General features: G+C 35.7%; 1 protein-coding gene across 8 annotated transcripts in view; it reads right to left on the reverse strand.

The window, feature by feature from the left end:
- Positions 1–1,521: 1,521 nt before the first annotated feature.
- Cpsf6 (cleavage and polyadenylation specific factor 6) overlaps positions 1,522–18,914 on the reverse strand; it is a 31,904-nt gene continuing 14,511 nt past the window's right edge. Inside the window, exons 6-11 of one of the 8 annotated variants that reach the window (XM_021174698.3) lie at positions 18,709–18,819; positions 17,790–18,294; positions 17,378–17,493; positions 15,948–16,101; positions 12,808–12,997; positions 1,522–6,374 (exon numbers count right to left, since the gene is read on the reverse strand). In XM_021174698.3, coding sequence (XP_021030357.1) covers positions 12,811–12,997; positions 15,948–16,101; positions 17,378–17,493; positions 17,790–18,294; positions 18,709–18,819 — 1,073 coding nt within the window. In that variant the 3' untranslated portion in view covers positions 1,522–6,374; positions 12,808–12,810. Of the gene's footprint in view, positions 13,001–15,947; positions 16,102–17,377; positions 17,494–17,789; positions 18,295–18,708; positions 18,820–18,914 lie in introns of all 8 variants that reach the window. The other 7 variants (XM_021174697.3, XM_085843186.1, XM_029482454.2 and 4 more) reach the window with 7 other exon arrangements.

Here is an 18,914-nt window from a genome sequence, read left to right on the forward strand (position 1 = left end):
ACTTTTGAAACTCTTTATCTTTCATCCTGCATACCTGATCAGAATCACTGTGCATACACAAATTCCTAAACACCGTTAATGAACGATAAAGTTGAAAAGGCCCACAAAGTAGCCATTTCATAATCATGGCTAGGAAACCCAAGTAGGAAGACTAGGAAAATCAGCTTAAATCCCTTGTTTAGCAGAAATGGCTTTGCCTGGGTTGGAGTTGAAATCCACTTGGTAGAGTGCTTGACTATCATGTAGGAGGCCTTGGGTTTCAGTCCCTAACACTGCAGAAAATGGGACCCGCACCATGACTGTTATGAAGCACTTAAACATGGTAGAAGGATCCCAAATTCAATGTCATCCTCAGCTATACCCTAAGTCTGCGGCAATCCAGGCTGTGGCAGATTCCCTTTATAGTCTGGAATATTCTTTTAAGATATTCCCACTAACTTTACACAGTTCCATAAAGGCTATAGATACAGAGCCTCAAATTATTCCAATGAATGTAACTTGAAAATGCATAAAGATAGCTGAAGAGATGGTTCAGCAGTTAAGAGCACTGACTGCATTTCCTGAGGTCTGGAGTTCAATCTATTCCCAGCAACCACATGGTTGCTCACAACCACCTTTAAAGGGATCCAATGTCTTCTTCTGGTATGCCAGAAGGCAGGCAGCTACAGTGTACTCATATGCATAAAGTAAATAAATAATTTTAAAAAAATATGCATAACAGTAACAAGAAACCTAGCAATGCTACACAAACACTGAAGGTAACACGCATTATTTTAACCTGAATGATTTAGCACTGTTCTGAGAAGTTAGTATTTGCATGTAAGAAATTGTTTAGAACTTCAACTAGTATATATCTCTTTCTTTCTTTTTTAGTACTTCAATATACCCAAAAATGGCCTGAATCTCATCAGATGGGGATAAATCTGAACTTCTGATCCCAGTGCTAGGATGTGCCTACTGCAGCAGGTCTATTATGGTGCTGTGTGTCAAACCCAGACTTCCGCATTGTATGCAAATAAATACTCTACACAACTGAGTTATATCTCCAGCCCCAATGGACCAAATAATGAAGAACTAATCTGATTATATTATATTATGTCCTATAATGTTCCCAGGTTAACTGGTAACTATAGCTATGATCCAAATATGTTTTTAATTCTAAAGTACTAGTGAGGTTCATAATGTCAAGATGAGGAGATTATAATTCTAGCCAGATGTCTCACTCAGCAAGTAAAGTCAGTGCCACCTAACCCGTCACGCTGTCCTCCACCTGCACACTTGGACCATGGCTGGCACACACACACACACACACACACACACACACACACACACACGCATTTAATGTAAACTTTTAAAACATGCCAAGAGAAAAGAGCCACTCTCAGAAATGTTGTCTTACACAAAACAGAAATGGAAGGCTAATCTCTATTCATACTGCATTTTCCCAATAGATGTTTTTCAAGGTTAAATGAAATAGTTAAGCCAAGATTATAAGCCAAACAAAAAGAACAAACTGCAAAGTATTACCAAAACTTTGTTTTTATTTTCAATACAAGATAAATACCATGCTTGTTACTAGTGCAGTTTTAGGCCAACAATGGCCATATAGAAAACTGCTGAACAGTCACCTAAATGCTAAAGAAAGAAAAGCCAAAGTAAACATTAAACACAAAATTGCAAGTACAAACATTTTAATAAAATGGGAATGAGCCTTTTGAAGGAAGCTAATATGGAAGTCTAGTTTTCATGGACATCAAAAGAATGCCTATCGAATGGAATCTCACCTTACCTTTTGCACAGAAATCTTATGAAGTCACCACATTCAATAGCTAAAATCTCAAGACTTTCTTTGGCCTTCTGGTATCAGACAACTTATTTACAAAGGGTGATTATTCAATAACTCATCAGCACTGTAATATGATACAATTTTTTCTTGTTAAGGGTTTTCCATAAAAAAATTGTAAAACAACTTTGTAAGGCTGTGCAGGGCTGTAAACTACTCTGCTAACATACCATGGGATGCAAAGGAAGGAATAAAGACCTTTCCTTAAGGCTAAAGTCATGTGTTATAGTTGCAGTCCTCAAAATACATTATGATTCACATCAAAGAATCATTTCCCATTAAATACCACCTGAGTACTACAATTTCCAAAGTAAAAAATAAACATGAATTGATCACTGTATTTTAAAATAGTTTGCATACAGAAATGCTGAGAAGTGTTACGCAGTAAACAGTGTGGCAAAAAAAAAAAACTTTCAAATCGAAGTATTTGTACTAAAATGAAGGGTATAGCCAATTATGAAATTATTTTAATTTACTCCCATGGTGGAGTTTTAGGGTACTCACTCTCTGATATGAAAAACTGCTCGTAGTATTTACTATCCACGAATACCATTCAAGACCTGTGTGACTTCAATTAAATGTTACCTAATATTTTAAATGCCTCCTGATACAGCATAATCAACGTAGCAGGAATTCTTTAAAAACACGGAAATCTGCCTATATGTAGCCAAGATTTCATACACCCATATAAAACCCACAGTAGCTGTATATTCAGTGAATGCCAACCACCTGGAACTTTAAAGAAACACTGGGCTAAAACAAGCCTAAAGCAATCTGAACACAATACAATGGCCTGAATATTTAGAATATTCATAAATTCATATTGCTTCTTTCTAATGCCAAGAAAGAAGAGTGTAAGAACTTCCTCCCAGAAGCCTAGACGCTTAATACATTTTCTATTTTGACTTAAAATGAAACTAATTCTAAATCTTGATTTAAATAAAATCTAAATTTAAAATATTTCACGTTATGAACACAGAAAACACCACATATAAGGCCACATCTCAAGAAATTCATAATTTTTGGTTGAATGTTTATTTAAAAATTAGTCTAAGGCTTCTAGGAGTCAAGTTGCTAAAAATAAATACACCAGTGTTTAAACTGAATATTAATGTTAACACATACACTATAAGAACATAAAAATAGAATGCTTTGCTACAAAAACCCTACTTAATAAATTTTAGCACAAAAAATGTCTAGTATGTACAATGAAAAAGCGTGCATTTAGTAAGTACATACAACTGGGGGAAACATTTACAGAGGGCTATGGGATGCAAATGAAGTTCATGAATAAAATTTAAAAATCAGTTTATCTGTGCAATAGCAAGAATCTCAATACTGAATTCTCAGTGAAGAATCAGAGCATAAACTTCCTCTTAAGATAACTGAAGCTGAAGCCTAAAACACAATATTGGGCCACCTTGCAAGATACAGACACTGCAACAACCACTTGGGTAGCAAAACTGTAGTGACATGAGCACTCCAGTGGAAGAGTCTTGCAGTAGCATCTTGTTGTATGAAACAGAATGTACTCAGGCTATTGGCACATGTCAGCACAGGGAAAGATAAAGTCTTACCCTTTAAACAACTCCCCCCACCCACTTTACTATAAAATATTATACAACGTTCATGAAAACTTCCATGTTTATTTTTAGAACTGACTTTAAACTAGTAAAAACTAAAGCAACAGTCTCCATAGGAGAATCAAATTAAAATAATACCTTAAGCTACATGCTATTTGTAAATTCCAAATTGTAGTTAACTGCTTAAGATTATAGGTTAAGGAGACATGAAATGGCCTGACATGATCAATAGCTATGGCAAGTCACTCAGAATCTTGCTCATCGTGCTGATGAAAACTGACAAAACATAAACACAGGTAAATTTACACTGAAAGAATCCTTTCTACAAATCTATTTCCTTTCCCCCAAAGCAGTTTATTGAATTCAAAGTGCCACTCCAGGAGAAATACCATGTGGAATCTCACTACTAGCTGCAAGGAATGTGACTGCACAGCACTGAGCAACGCTAGGACTCAAGATAAACTCAAGCTTGCTGTCACTGCCACTATATATATGAACTACACGTGTCTAACTCCTTTTTTCTTCTCTCTGACTTCTCTGTCTGTCTGTCTCTTTTTTTTTTTTTTTTTTTTTGGTGTCTTTGTAAAATTTCATCTCTTTGGATTGCTTCTACACATTAAAAACCAGTTTTCAAATGAAACTGGCTCCTAGACAACAGAAGGGCTTTGACAAATAAAACAAGGTTTGTAATGTTTACTTTTACTGCTACACATTCATGTGTTATCAGGTAGGAGACACTGCAAAATTAGACAAACCAAAGCTACTTTATTTTTTCCTAACAACACTTAAAATAATGGACTAGCAGCAGCAAGCAATGCTAATACACTATCTGCATCCAAAGTCGCTTATGAATGAAATAAGCCAAGCAAGAAGGGTGACATAAAGAGAGCAAAGAAAGGGTTCCAACTGATTTTTAAAAAAGAAAAAATAAAAGGTAATAAAGGATTAAAATCAGTACAAAATCTCCAGTTTCATTTCAAGTATATGTATTTTTTGATTCCATTTTTAAAATGTTCAGAGAAATTCTATCTATGGACATTGTACTTACCTTTTAATCTCACTATTAACTAATCCCCCTTGTAAACACACGTATGTCCACACAGCTTCACATTAGGGTATTGTAATTGAACTATTAAAAAAAGCTTAAAAAATGACAAAAACTTACAAGACCTATATACAAAACAAGAAAATAGATTTTGATACAACTCCCAAATTAAAAGGTAATTGCATTTCAACAAGATTAAACACTTAAGAAAAATCATTTCTGAGAGCTAACAACAGTTGTGGTAAACACCAATGATACCTTCCAAAAAATACTCTGCTCACAGACGTTTTAAAATGAACTGGCAGTGGTATGGATATTTCTGAGTATTTTAAAAGCAGAGAAGATAAAACTGAAGAAAAGTAGAAATCTCTCAAGCTGCACATTATGTCACCTATGGTACAGACCTTAAGCATTGCTCTTAAATTTAGGTAAACTTTAAAAGTCAATGTATACTATCCAAAGATCTCTTATAGGTAATAAGATCTTTAAAACATTTAACACAAATTAGCTTAAGGACTTTATCTAAATTTCTTTAGTAATTCAGATTTTTACCTTCCTATAAAAATAGGCAATCAAATTGACAGACAGTCTGTCTCTGCTATTTTTGCATAACACATGCTAGCCAGGTGCTTTTAATACAACCTTTTATTAAGGCTGGATTTTTAAAAAAAAAAAAAAAGAAAAGAAAGGAAGGAAGGAAAAAAAGGAAAGAAAAAAAAAATCAACTGGTTAACTCTAATCAAGCATAAATCAACAAGGTTACAGGAATACACACACAATTCCTTGAGCCATGAAGACAGTGTAATTATAATTTTTCATTATTCACACTGAACAATACAGCCCAATGTTAATAAACATCACACCCTTCAGAAATCTGAATCAAGTACAATACTAGAGCTTTCTCTACCTATCTTGCTGTATAGCCATAATTACACTGCCTATGGCACCATCAGCATCAAACAGTAAATGACTGCATGAAACCAGAATTATCAAAATCTATCTTAAATGCTAGCAGTTCACAATTTATTATCTCAGTATATTTGGGTTGTAATTAAGCTGCACTACTGTAGCAAATACATGAGTTTTTACCAAAAATGTTACAACCTTCAATTTTTGACCCCTAACACATTGACTGGATTGCTCTGTCAAATTTCAGTTTTTACACGTTTACATACCATTCAGCAAAATCACAAGCTAACTAGGTAAAAACAGCTAGAAAAGCAGAATATAGAAATATTAAATACCCATGTAGTCACCTATTCTAATATCAAAATCAAGGGCAATAGACACTTAATTAGTCATGTTTAATTCACTGAACGCAAGATTAGATTGATGCATATCCAAACACGCTATTGCAATGCTTTTTTAAAGGACAGTAAAAATGTTGTCATAGTAACATTATCTTTAGATATTGCTGAACACAAGACTTTCCCTGAGGTGTAAACATCAAATAACTTGAACAGCTTTACACATCAGCCCCATTCAACAGTTTATTACAACACTACATCTAGTGTGATCAGATCGGTGCTGTTTACAGACATTATCATAGGAACATTTTAACAAGAACAAACTACTATAAAAACAAGCATTTACTTGACTTTTTTCCAATTGCTTGCACATTATAATGGCCAAATATATATAACCAGTAATAAAGTTGCAAAAGCTATTAACTTTTTAAATCACACAGGTTTCCTTCAAATAAAACAGTTAAGCAACATAAAAAATAAAAGTAGAGCTACTGGTTACCATTTATGCAGATTTGCTTTATTCAGATCTATTCCTGTTCAGTTTATCCATGAATCCTTACAGGTTCAGTTCAATCACAAGAAGCAAACTGCTGGACAAGCGTCACTTTTCCCCCGAGAAGACTCTTTTGTCTTGGAAGGAGTTCCTCTTCCTTCAGCTGTAATGTGTCAAAATTTGTGATGTAGATTTTGCTATTCCCCAGAATACACAAAAAAAAATGTTGGCTTAGCTATACATACACATTGTCGTGCAACTACTCACTGTTAGGGATTCTAGCCCAAAATAAAACGTAACTCAAACAGTAGCTGCTTACATGGGGGAGAAATGCTCCCATGTTTACAAATTGAATTTACAAATTCAAAGTAAGAAATTCTCATATTCTTTTCACATATTACTTCCATTGAAATTCAATGATTCTCATATGAGGACCACTGTTTTGTGCAAAATATGATAATTTTGAAAAGAATAAAATTACAGTAACAAATGAAAATACACAGCTACTGTTTCTGTGATGATGAGAACAACCATAAGTCATTGTCTAAAATATGCACACTACAAAATAAATGGGAAAATGCTTGGATTTGAATGTAGATATTTTTCATTCATCCACATATCAATATATTTAACAAATGCTGAACTGAATATAAAATGCAATGACATTTACAAATTAACTGTATTTGACAGCATACATGAACTTCTGCCAATTTGTTATAAACCAATGGAGTTCCATGTTACAAAATTTATAAATACCTCAGTATGGTCATTAAGTATGACATCCACATACAAATCTTTAGACACAATACAAATTTGAGACATTACTTTCATTCTATTTCACCTATATCCACTAACCAAACACAAACTAATGAAAATCTACAATGATAAATTTCATTGAAAACTTACATAAAGGGGGGGGGGGAAGCCAACAATAAATTGATACTATAGGCTCAGGAATACATATTTATGTAAATGTCCAAAAAGAAACATTAGTTTAAAAATGATCAGTTTTATATCAAATATTTAAAATAGAAATATTGGAGGGTATTTTAATATTTTTCAAAAGCACATAACATTTAGTGGCATTTCATCATAAAAATAATTTTGAAAGATCCTTTGCTTTATAATTAGGAGGAATTTTTGTAACAACTATGAATTCTGTGTTCATTTCTCTATTGGGAGAATCTTTTAAGAGTGTCAATATGTGTGTGTATATACATATTCATTCTCCCTAATAAAATCTTAAACCGTAAAAGTACAAAAGGAAAAACTGCATTCTTTTAAGAGTCATGTAAACTATTTATGTAATCACCTTTGTACCTTCTCTTTCACGATATGCTAATAGGCTCATACAAAGGATTTAACAGAAGAAATCTACAATGTTAGTTTTCAAATGTTTTAGTTTTACAGGTTACAATTTTGCTAGTTCTCTTTGTGTTCTGGGACTGAGGCTGAAGACTGAATCCAGTCTTCTACAACACACAAAGCCCAGGACCTACACTAACACTTCAAGCACTAGTGAAAATTTTAAAACAGTAAAATCATTAGAGACAGATAAGGCAGGTGTTTTAATCTACAAAAAAGAAAAAATAAAAGACTGTGGAAAATTTACAAATCCTACTAAAAAAGAAATGCTATCTACCCTAATATTTTTGTTGTGTTGTAAAGAATGAAGAGTTACTGAGAGAAAATTACTTAAAGTCACAGTATAGGGGAATTAAAAACAACAAAACAAAAAAACCCAATCTTTCAAAAAGCCACAGGATATGTATTACCATGACCAGTGGAAACGTACTACTGTACACAGGCAACCCTGTTTATGAGGTCCACGTACATGCAGAACCAGTGCACTTATCTTTTGCTTCATTATATTATAGATAGGCATTTACTAATTGATAAATCTTCAAATTTTACCATACAGTCATAAAATTTACGGAATAGTTTAGAAGCTTTTATTTCTATTTCTAAACACTTTACATAAACACAAATTTTACAATCTCAAACGGAAGCAAAATTTGAAGGCAATACAACCCATTTCCAATAATCCAATTCCATAATATAGACTCAAATGTCTAAGTAGACATCTACATAAACAAAGATACCAAAAGCTTAAAAGTAACAAATACATTCGATGCCCACATGTTCAAAATTGCATTTGATCAAATCTGTAATGCCAAAGCCACACAATGACTTGCTTCAACTGTCAGCTATTAAAGGCACCTACGTAAACAGTGTTAAATCAACTAGACAAGGAAACTGTCCTGAAAGTCTGCAAGCTACAGCAAGCAATAACATTTCAATAGACTAAATGCCTACACTTGTGCTATCAAACAGTTATGAACAACTCAAATTGAGTGTTTAATTATATGTGCAATCTTGGTATTATTTGTATTTTAAAACTCATGGAAATTAAGCTTTTAAGGAAAACACTTGAATATCTTATTTGATGAAATTCTCATAGGTTTTTATGTTGAATGTTTGTTCTTACTTCTGAAACACGGTTTTAGTATAGAGGTCTGGCTAGTATGAAACTCCACATGTAAACCAGGCTGGCCTGGAGCTCACGAGCATCCTCCTGCATCAGTCATCAGGTACTAAGGTCACAGGTGTGCACTATCACACCCAGCTCTTACAGGTTTTCATATTAATGAGCTGAATTTAAAAAGGATCCTCACATAATTTTAGAAATGCAATACTTTTAAGTTAATAAAATCTACCCTTCTATATCTGAAAATTTCTCCTTAATGAGGAATGGGGATGAGGTAGGCAAGAGAAGAGTCTAAACATATTAACTCTTCCTGAGTTTCTTTTATTGACTAGAACAGAGTACATATAAAACCAATTCCATTTATTACTGATGTTCACAAAAAGCTTGGAGCTGCTGAGTTGATACTCTGATGTTTTTCTCTGAACACCATACTTACCCCATTTTAACTAAGTAATTTTATTACTGTACAAAATACACAATGAAGTATTCTATGCAATTGACTACACAGAAATAAACTGCATCACAAATAAGAAAATGAAAGAAAAAAAGTTTTGTGCCAAAGAGAGTCACTCAAAAAATATGGACATTTCAAAATAAGCTGGTTGTTATTTAGAATTTACCCATTGTCAAGAGCTAGAACTTGCTAACTACAGAAAGGCAAAAGCATAAATTTACAGAACATGAATGTCACTCTTCTCTTATTGGTTAGTAAGTTTCCTTTAAACAATGCTAACTGAATTCATTTAAAACATTATGTATTAAAAACAATCCAAGATACAAACTAAACAATGGCAAAACCATCACCCGGGGTGAAGGTGAGAGAGCAGGGACTCACATTGGCACTGGATTTCTGTTTTAAGACAGAGAACATCAATTATTTATAAACAAAACTGTATTCTTAAACCACGGTGAGCAAAAAGCACTATCCATCCATCCATGCAGGGGGCCACTCTCTACCCTCTCTTGTCACTTCAAGTAAAACAGTGGACAGTCAGATTTTACACACACTAAAAACATGAGAAATAGAAAAGAAATGAGAGCCAGCATAGCGAGGTGAAGTGGATAGTTGAGATCAATGGAAAACCACAAGCAAACATGGTGGGAAGGCTAGGCTGGTCACAACATGTCATCTAAGACTTGTAAGAAATTCTGAAAGCTTAGCAGTTATCTATCATTCACCAGGCAACGGAGAAGAATTTAATTTTCACGAAAGCCTCAACATAACACTCCTAACAAGATGGAGCATCTTAACATAAAGGAAATGATTTTCTCACAAGCTATAATAATCTGGATAAAAAACACAAAACATTCTCTAAATCCTGTACAGTAATTAAATTTAAGTTCATGACATTTGTGCCAGAAATAATCACATGGCCATACACTTACAGTTATATAACCCAGATCCAAACACATTACTTAGGGGGAAAAGTAATCATTTGAGAACATGAGAATCTCACAAATAAGGAGGAGAAGCCGGAATAAAAAGCACCTAGAAAAAGAACGTGCTTCCCTTATTCGTCAGGACACAGAACTCGGTTGTTAACACACACTGCTGGGTGGGGCTATGCTAAACAATGAGAACAATACAACCAAGGAAAGGAGCTCTGCTGCAACTGGACAGTAACGTTATTTCTGTGAGGACAAACCTTACAGCTTTTATTTTGCTCAGAGTGGTCTGAGAATAGAGGCAAAAATTACAGACTATGAAGCACAATGCATTTATACAGTGAAATTTACAAAGCTGTTATTCTTCTCATTGAACTATTATTATGTACTTGGACTCGGATATGGAAAACTTTTTTAAAAACTAATACATTTTTCAAATGAGAATGCAATTAACATTACTCAACAGTTCAAACACGAGAAACTTAGGATGGGACAGACATTAACAGCTGTCAACACCGCGCTTCCAGAACCTGCCTGCACCACCATCATCCCTTGACAGTGGAGTACATCAGTGACTTATACAGAGGCTGACACTTACTTTATTGGTGAAGTACTTCTTAGTCCATTTATTCCATTTAAAATTTACAAGGAAGTTCAAAAGGACTCATATTTTAAAACTTCTAAAGAGGTCAACAGACCTTATAATGATAATAAAATTTGCAGATAGGTTTGCACTCGAATATATGCATTTAAGCCCACCCCCACCCTCTTACTCACATCTACTTCACAATAAATACCGTTTGGTATAGCAAAAGTACAGTAATCCAGGAAAACATATTCTTTCTTTTTTTTCTTTCCCCTACTATAAAGGCTTTTGTAAAATTTTGCTTGGATGAAGGCACATAACAATATTACAACTCAATTCTGATTAATGTACAAACAAAACATGGGATTTAGGGAATGGTACATCACTGATTGCAAAAAACTGCATAATAGGACACTTTAGTTAATGTCTGAGTGACATGAACTCAAAATGATATATTTAGGTGATTACTCTTGACTGGAGTATAAATTCAAAGTACGTAAAGCTAACAATGCATACTTGGTTTACTGGATTAATTTTATGAAGACCTGTAAAAAGAACTGCTAATTAAGGCTACATATGAACTGGCTTAAAGGCCCCTTGATGGACACACTGAATTACTGAAAATGTATCCAATTTCACTATCATCTCTTTGGTAGCTATATAATAAGTAAACAAACAAAAAATACCACTTGTAAAATCAATACCTTATCAAAACAGATAATTCAACATTTCAAGTAATAACTTGATCCCAATCTACCTTAAGGGATTTTTACTAGGACTAAAAAAACTTCATTTAAAAATTAGTTTAGATTTATATGATAACACATCCAATGTTTATATCCAAACAGTACAAACTTTAGTAATTTTAAAACTAAGAGAAATATTTTGAGAATTAAACTTTTAGTATAACATATAACTAGTAAAAGGGTTTTGATAAATATTCAAGATGTAAGACAAAGTATTAAAATGGGTTTCCTCACTTCAAAAACTGTCATGAAACTTGTATTTCATAAAAATTACATTTTTTCTTTTTCAAAAGGGAAAAGTGTTTGCGTGTGTGTTATGTATGTGATGATTAAAGAAACTGCTAGCCACAGAATTAAATTACATACATGATAAAGCCAATTACAATTTAAATATTAACAATTTTCCAACTGGATTTTTAGTAAATTTCTGTAAAATATTTACTTATAAGTATACTTATAAAGGATTTGTTAAGTCTACTTTAACTCATATATGGAGCAAAGGTGTTTACAGAATTGATAACCTGCCACATTCAAAAGATTCACAGTGCTCTGTCCCCACTCTTCATGAGTAAACACTGTTCACAAATATAAAATGAAACTACATGTAAAAATGAAGCATAAACAGACAACTCATCCTACTTTATGAAAAATGTACACAAGAAAAATTTAAAATACAGGAAAAAAAAGACAATGATTATGGCTTATGAATGAAACATCAAAGAAAATTATTTCCACGTATTTCTAACTTGGGATGTATGGCTTGGCACAGTTTTAAGTTCCTAGATATGAACCCTAAACCCACTTTCTGCCTTCTTTGCAAATTAAAAAGATAGTGTTTCTTTAAAAATAAAATCAAATGCTAGCAATTCTCATCTAAAAGTAATTTCTAAAAGGGAAAAAAATCCTTTCGCTGCTGAAAAACATCTTTTTGTATTATAACCTACTATAGTATTAGATCTTCTTTAAAAGTTTCAGGGACAAATAGAATTAATTCTAGGAAGGAAGAATAAAAAATTATTTTTAAAAATCCAAGCACATAAATATTTTAAAATCACATGCAAACAATGTATGTGATTACAAGAATCCCAATTTCCAAATTTTAGAAGTACACAATGAGTCCTCTTGATTATTTTTCTTGCTTTAAGACTATAAACAATCTGAAATCTAAGTCACAAATAACTCATGAATACAATATTCAAAGGGGAAAAGGTCAAAATCTTTTACCTGTGATGGCTTACCTGTTTTCAGGTGCTTCCAGAAGGTTAAATCAGAACAAGTACTTGGACCACTTAAAATGTAGGTATATTTACTGTATAAACAACAGCCTTGGAGTTATGATTGCTGTTAATACACACACATACCAAATAAGATAATAAAAAGAAATGCCCACCTTCTAACGATGACGGTATTCTCGCTCTCGATCACGCTCTCGGTCACGGTCCCGGTCCCGATCCCGGTGTCTCTCTCGTTCTCTGCTTCTCTCTCTGTAATAATCATCATGGCGATCTCTACTCCGAGATTTATGACGCCGACTCTTTTCCCGTGATCTACTATGGTCCCGTTCTCTTGATCGTTCACGTCTTCTAAAAGAAATTACTGGATTAATGCTGTCTGTTAACTGTAAAGCTTCAAAAGATATTTAATACAGTTTTCTTTCCTTTACCGCTAGTTGTACTTTCTATGGTTTCAGCTACAAGCCACCAGAAGAAAAATATTAATGTAAAATTTCAGAAATAATCTTATGCCATTCTGATTAGATAGAGTATGAGTAGAAGCAGCGCCTAATGAATGAATTGTGAGTGAACGGATTGTTGCCATGGCCCTGTGGGAACTCCAAGGCCCTACCTAACTGAACCCCTTACATTGAACACTGGCAAAGAGGATTCCCACACAGAGGTGGCTAGCTACACAGAGGAATCTGAGTATGAGTGCTTATGAAGAAAAGATCAGTGTGCAGAAAGAATGAAAGAAGCCACTTCCTCTGGGAGGTTTTTCCAACAGCAACTGGTACTCTAGAGAGACCTCCTACCTAGACTAGTTGGCCGCTCCCATCCCCGAAGTTCCAGGTTACAGCAGTAGCAGACCCCTGATTCTGTCTGTATCTAAGTGTGTCTGCCCCTTCTTCATTCCCTTGCAGCCCCTAGTCATGTATCCAGGACCCAGACCACCTAGACTGAGCCAACCATCATGATGAAATCCTTTAGTCACCTTGCTCCTTCCTGCCTGCATTGGGAGCCATTCCTCTGCCCACTGCACCCACACTCAATGTTCTTTGCCCATTAACTACTCAGTAGTCTTAAGTATCCTGGCAGTTGAGTGCTTTTGCTTGAATAATTCTTAGATTATTTAATAATAGCACCAAAGTCAGAGAGTAATGATGCTGACGGTGTGGACACTGTTCCTTTAAATGGAAAAAAAAAAAGAGTTATGTTGAAATTGCTAAGGTTTACAATAAGAACCCATGAAACAATAAAGAAAAAAATAAGTTTATGCAAATTTTACCATCACATCTTAAAAGCCCAAAAAACATAGTCAAACCTCATAAAAATTCTATTCGTTTAAATAAGAATTTATTAAAAAAAAAGAAAAAAAAAAAAAAAAGCCGGGCGGTGGTAGGTGAGTTCCAGGGTTATACAGAGAAACCCTGTCTCGAGAAAAAAAAAAAAAAAAAAAAATTGTTATCATGTTCATTGCTAACCCAGGTAACTGAACTTAAATATTAAGTGCTGAGCTTCTTGCTCGAGCTAGATGTTCCCACAAGGAAGACAATGCATGATATAATCTCTAGTTACAACAAATTTGTTCAGAGATACTTACACTGAGCCAAACCGGAACTAACAAAGTAAAACCTGTGTCCCGTGTGAACTCCTTACTCTTAATTAGGATACTACCTCCAGGAAAAGCATCCTAAGGTCAGACAGAAGAACATCATGTGGGAAACTGGAGAGATGGCTCACGGGCTATAAATATTGGCTGCTCTTCCAAAGAACTCAGGTTCAATTCTCAGCGCCCATAAAGTGGCTCATACCTACCTCTAACTTTACTTCTGGGGAACTCAAGGCACTTTTCTAGCCTTTGTGGGCACCTAGCATGGGTGATTTATAGCCAGAAATGCAGGCAAAACACCCCCACATATGAAATCAAAATAGTCAAAATGTAGCTGTGTAAGAATGGATAACCAGGGCTGGTGAGATGGCTCAGTGGGTAAGAGCACCCGACTGCTCTTCCGAAGGTCCAGAGTTCAAATCCCAGCAACCACATGGTGGCTCACAACCATCTGCAACGAGATCTGGTGCCCTCTTCTGGAGTGTCTGAAGACAGCTACAGTGTACTTACATATAATAAATAAATCTTAAAAAAAAAAAAAAATGGATAACCAGGCTGATCTCTCTGTAAGTTCAAGACTAGCCTCATCTACATAGTGAGTCCCTGTCTCAAAAGAGGTAATATCATGTAAAGATTAACCATTTATCTCACAAAATATATAAAATTTCACAATTGGTAAAAATGCTTTTAAAAGTAACGTTTAAAAAACAGTATCTAGGGGCTGGAGAGATGGCTCAGTGGTTAAAAGCACTGACTGCTCTTGCAGAGGTCCTCACTTCAATTCCCAGCACCAACATGGTGGCTCACAGCCATCTGTAATGGAGTCCCACGCCCTCTTTGGGTGTCTGAAGAGAGCAACTTCGTGCTCATCTACATAAAATAAACACATCTTAAAAACATAGTATCTATTACAGGGTCTGAAAAGATAGCTCAGTGGTTCAAAGGACCAGGGTCCTGGTGCCCACATGATGGCTTACAACCATCATAGCTATCCAGTTTGAGGGGACTCAAAAAATGCTCTCTTCTGACTTCCTTAGGCACCAGAGAAATACATCCATGTTTGCTGGCAAACCACTGATACATACAATAAACAAATCTAAAGTAAAACTGCACCTATTACAAAATTACCAATCATTCATAACACCCTCTTTCAAATCACCATCTCTTGTATAAAGCAGTGGTAACTGCTAAAGCCCCTACCTTGTTCAACATGTGTTCACTAAGAAATGGGCATCAATAATGAATACAGTTATAGCAAATACTACAAAAGAAATAGACTCTGCAGACTATATTATATTAAAAGATGAGAAATACAGAGGCAAGTAAATGTTGGGGGAGAAGAAAACAACAAGAAAAGTGGTTCCAAGAAGGAATAAAGCACAAAAATCAGTAAGGTGGCCAAATGCTTGACGTGTCCAAGAGAAGGGCCCATTTGGCTAGAGAACAGTAAGGAGAGATTACATCACACAGCCTGCTTGAATGTACACAGATGTTTAAGAGTAAAGAGAAGACAGAGTTCCTTGCATCTCGGGATTTCAGAAAGCACCAATATATCATTCAGAGGTTTTTGTTTTTTTTGTTTTTTTTTTAAAAAGACCGCTTGGTACACAGTAAATAAAATCACAGTTCTATTTTTTAGAAGTTCCGTGTGTGTATGTGTGTGAACTAACAGTTTTAAAAACACATGAGACAGGAACATTTTACCTGGATCCAGACCCATAGGACTTGGACTCGATGCCATGAAGGCAATCCTGCAGAGAGCTAATGAGAACTTTGCAACGATCATCTGCAGAGACTTTGGATTGTTTAATTAAAGAAATTGCTGTTACCAATGTTTCAATAGCACTCCCATAATCACCTGCAGGAGAAAAAAAAACAAGGTTAATCATAAAACAAACTTTTGTTTCCAAATTATCTTTTGAGATAGTTCTAGCTGTCCTAGAACTCTCTCTACAGACCAGTCTGGTCTCATACTCAGAAATTTGAAGCCTTTGGAATCCTGTACTAGGATTAATAGCATGTGTCACCTCAACCTGACATGAAAATTGTCTTTTAAGATAACCAGAGACAATGAATTTTGTTCAGTGTTTTGGAATTTGGAAAAGACTCTCATTTTAACAAAGCTAATGCAATTAATTGCTTTGTCATGTAGAGAGACAGTTATTATTTTGCAAAGAATAAGCTATACCATAGCTAACATTTATATCTTTTTCATGTGTCCAAGTGTTTTGCCTACATATATGTCTTTGTATCCAAAGAAAGAGTAGTGCCCACTGAGGCCAGAGAGGATGTCAGATCCCCTGAAACTGAAGTTATCAAAGTTTGTGACCCCACTACATGGGTGCTGGGAATCAATCCTTGATCCTACGGAGGAGCAGCCAGTGTAACTCTTAAGCTACCTCTCTAATTCCCAGTTGGAATTAATTTTAACTTTATGTATATGGATATTTTACCTGCATGTATATGTGTGCACCATGTGTGCCTGGTACACACTGAGCAAAGAGGAGTATACTGGATCTAGTGTGCTTCACTACAGAGCCACTTCTCCACCCCCAATAACCACTGAAATCTAAATCTAGTAATGTAAACCTGGTGGTCTTCCCACTACACTGACATGTATCTTCCTTTATTACTTTAAAACTAAGTGACAGGCTGGGCAATGGTGGCGCACGCCTGTAATCCCAACACTTGGGAGGCAGAGGCAGGCGGATTTCTGAGTTTGAGGCCAGCCTGGTCTACAAAATGAGTTCCAGGACAGCCAGGACTACATACACAGAGAAACTCTGTCTTGAAAAAAAAACCTAAGTGACAGATAATGATTTGAAACTAACTATATGGGATCATAACGGAGTTAAGAAAATTGTCTTTATAAGCTGCACTTAAGCTTTGCATTTTGTTTTAATTTTAAGTTGTGTGTGTATGGGTGTCTGACTGCGTGTATGTCTGTCTTTGCATGATAAGTATGGCTGATGCTGCAGAAGCCAGAGAGGGCCTTGGATCCCCAAGAACTGTAACGAACAGATGGTTACTAGTCAAACCAGGGTCCTCTGGAAGAGCAGCCAGTTCTAAACAGCTAAGTCATTTCTGCAGCCCCTACATTTAGCTAGATTCAAGACTGAAACAAATATACAAACCAGCACTAGCGTCAGACACAGCTCTTGAAATAGCACTGCTTGAGATTGCCCGATTTCTATTCATGATTTCTTCAAACTCAGCTTCACTCAGAGGTGTTCTTGCAGTATCCATTTCCCTACAAAAAGACAAAGAAATGATAAGTTGTTACTTAAAAGTTCTCAAGTTAGTAACAATGTAACAACTCCACATAAGCAGCTTTTGGCATTTGCTTTAGAGACAGTTTTCCAGATTAGAGAATGCTATTTTCCCTTTCAGATCAAATTCCCTTCTTCACTGTCTTCTGACTGAAATCTTTTGCAGTTTAGACATCTGATCCTTCTACAGGACAGAAACTTCATTTCTAAAATATAGAAGACTTCACAGGACTTTATCTTTTACTGTCTAACGAGTTTCAGTACATGTTTAACTTACCTTCCAGGGGGACCGTAGTCACCCCTGTCATATGGGGGAGGTCGGCCATATGGGTCTGTCGGTGGTGGACCTCGACTATCTGATGTTGGCATGCCACTATTAGTTGGTGGAGGGAAAAAAGCAGGATTCACATGTGGAGCTGGTGGCGGGGCACCTGGAGGTGGTCCCGGAAGATGTGGAGGAGGAGCAAGTGTGAGGGGAGGCCCGAGTGGACCTGGTGGGCGAGGTGGAAAGGGGCCTGGAGGTGGAGGCGGTCCCTGCTGTGGAGGCGGTGGACCTGGAGGGGGGCCGTAGCCTGGAACTGGAGGTGGAGGCCCAGGAGGAAGTGGACCCAGCGGAGGCTGCCCAAAAGGTTGTCCAGGAAAAAGAACTGGTGGTGGAGGGCGGTCTCCTCGGTTAGGAGGTCCTGCTAGAGGAGGTGGCAGAACCTGACCAGGAGGTGGAGGACCTGGTGGACCGGGTGGGCCAGGTGGACCTAAAGGTGGACGTGGAGGAGTTTGTCCAGCTATAAAATAGAGAAAAGGAAAAAAAAAATCACTTCAATAAAGATATTTAACTATTACATGTAAAGAGTATATCTCTAACACAGAACTTATAAACCATGACTCGCTCTCTGAATGAAACCCATAGGATAATGCTCTAATAATTGCAAAGATAAACAATATCCTTACAAGTTTAACTAGTGTAAATCATGATTAAGGAAAATCACTAAAACAAAAATCCTGTTAAAACTTTAACACTTAGACTTTCCATCTTTCACCATACACACTTCTCACCCACCTTACAGTCTACTCTGATGCCAAGCTAGAAAGTGAAACAGGGAAAATGGTCTTGAAAGGATTTTTTAAGAGGTAAGAAAATAAGACTGATATAAATATTCTATATATAAAGTCAAGCAAGTTTGGAGAAAAATAAAGACCTTTTAGGCCAAAAATGGGTATTTCCTCTATGCTGTGCCCCATATGCCATGGAATCCTAGTTTCCAGGAACAAAGGCCGAGTTCCTTTAACAAGATGCTTGATCAAATTTCCTGGGTTCCAAAAATAGCATAACAAGGAGAGTGAGTCACATTAATAATGCATTACTTGAAAAAGAGAGAAAGGAAAAAAGGTATTAGGCAGACAT

The sequence above is a fragment of the Mus caroli genome, unplaced genomic scaffold (genome assembly GCF_978045245.1).
Source record: "Mus caroli unplaced genomic scaffold, Mus_caroli_1 scaffold_9, whole genome shotgun sequence".
In the NCBI taxonomy this organism is placed as follows: domain Eukaryota; kingdom Metazoa; phylum Chordata; class Mammalia; order Rodentia; family Muridae; genus Mus; species Mus caroli.